The sequence below is a fragment of the Octopus bimaculoides genome, chromosome 3 (genome assembly GCF_001194135.2).
Source record: "Octopus bimaculoides isolate UCB-OBI-ISO-001 chromosome 3, ASM119413v2, whole genome shotgun sequence".
Classification (NCBI taxonomy): Eukaryota; Metazoa; Mollusca; class Cephalopoda; order Octopoda; family Octopodidae; genus Octopus; species Octopus bimaculoides.
The window spans coordinates 165,610,255-165,612,132 of NC_068983.1; the positions used below are offsets into that span (position 1 = coordinate 165,610,255).

Genomic DNA, 1,878 nt, shown 5'->3' on the forward strand with positions numbered 1-1,878 from the left:
CTACATATATATATCATGATGATGATGATATATGTATATATGTAGATGTTTGTGTTTGTACCCCCACCATCGCTTGACAACCTGTGTTAGTATGTTTACGTCCCCGTAACTTAGAGACCGATAAAATAAGTACTAGGCTTACGAAGAATAAGTCCCGGGGTCGATTTGTTCGACTAAAGCCAGTGTTCCAACATGGCCGCAGTCACATGACTAAAACAAGTAAAAGAATAACAGGAGGAAAATGCCAGTGAACATTTAGTCTGCTTTGCTAACAATTCAACCAGAAAAGAAAAAAAAAAGGTATTTTTGGTGAGAGAAACAAGAAATCGTTGCTCGATACTCACTGAGGTCGAAGATGGGGTCTTTTACAAACACAATGAAATTTACCACCAAAGTCGATATAAAGGTCATTATCTTGAACTTCGATGATTTTACCAAGTACAACACGTCCAGAAGGATCACCCAGCTGAAACAGTTTGGAATTCCGAAGCAAAGTAGCAAAGCATGTATCATCACCAGGTTGTTCTTTTTCGGCTTCAATTTCGTCCGGTTTTTTTTCCCAAAGTTCCACGGCCTTCACAAACTTAGTAAGAGTTGATTCCATCGATGCCTTCTTTCCTGGAACATCCTTTTTATCTGAGGAAGAGTCTGAATACTGTTTATATAAAAAGGACAGGGAATTAGGACGCACATTCCATCGAACAGTGCGTAAGTTGGAAGCAAACTTACTGACAATGGAAGCTGCCATTTTGTGTAACACTTCAACGTTTATTACAAGTGATATTGTATGGATGGATGATAGTGCAATAATTATTCGTGGCTAGAAAATAGTGAAATAATATTTTGAGCCTCGATGGTGTAGGGATGGACATTCTTTCCTTAGGCACAAACCAAATAATTGATTCCATCGCCTTATATCACTTGTATTTATTGAGAAGGTTTGATGGGAGAGTCATTTACGCGTCAGATTAAATGACTTACGCTATTTGTTCTGTTTCTTTGCTGAGATCAGATTCCGTCAAGGTTGGCTTCTCCTCTCATCCTTTCGGGGTCGATAAACAAAGAATTGATTCAATCAACTTTATTCATCTCCTCACTTTTTCTGACCTTGTACTCGTGTTGTGTTTGTAGTTATTTCATTAAATTTAATTCGATGAAACCTAAAATAAAGTTCAACTCAGAATTTGAACAAAATATATTTTATTCATTTAATCGGTTTAAACGTCCGTGCAAAGAAGATAAGCCATGACAAAGTAAGGAAGGTACATAGTGACCTTTGTCTTTGAGAAGAACCTGAAACAATGAAGGACATACAGATCAAGAACATAACTGCAGACGCATGCCACCACCATAACCACCACCAACAACAACAACAACAACTTTGTCTCTTGATAAGTTTCTGAAAAATTTTTTTAACGAAATTTCCCGGTGATTCATTTTAGATAATGTAAGATTATTAGGATTATATCGAAATTTATTGTGAAAAAATTTTTCGTAGTGGGAGAGGAGTTTCAGATAATTTACATGGATTATTTTGGACAACTCATTTTGTTTCTTTATAACTTACTGAAAACTGAATATTTTTAGATAGAATTTTCCACAAATACGTCTCATACAGTGTAGATTACGATTGTGTCGGAGTTTGATGTGAAAAAATAATTTGGGAAAGGGTTAGATAATCCACAGATCTCGACTTTGTTTCCTCATACGCTTTGATGAGGTGTGTGAATTATCCACCCCATCACCAATTATTTTCTTTCTTCCCATCAAATTCTGGCATCATCGTAATCTACGCCATCTGAAACATAATTGTTGAAAATTTTTTCAAAAAATATCTATTTTTCAGAAAATTGTGAGGAAACAAAGTCGATGCGAGGT

General features: G+C 35.9%; 1 protein-coding gene across 1 annotated transcript in view; it reads right to left on the bottom strand.

The window, feature by feature from the left end:
- LOC106867345 (28S ribosomal protein S28, mitochondrial) overlaps positions 1-787 on the bottom strand; it is a 4,042-nt gene extending 3,255 nt beyond the window's left edge. Inside the window, exon 1 of the mRNA XM_014912194.2 lies at positions 345-787. Within this exon, the coding sequence (XP_014767680.1) occupies positions 345-748 (404 nt within the window). The 5' untranslated portion in view covers positions 749-787. The remainder of the gene's footprint in view (positions 1-344) is intronic.
- Positions 788-1,878: the final 1,091 nt, after the last annotated feature.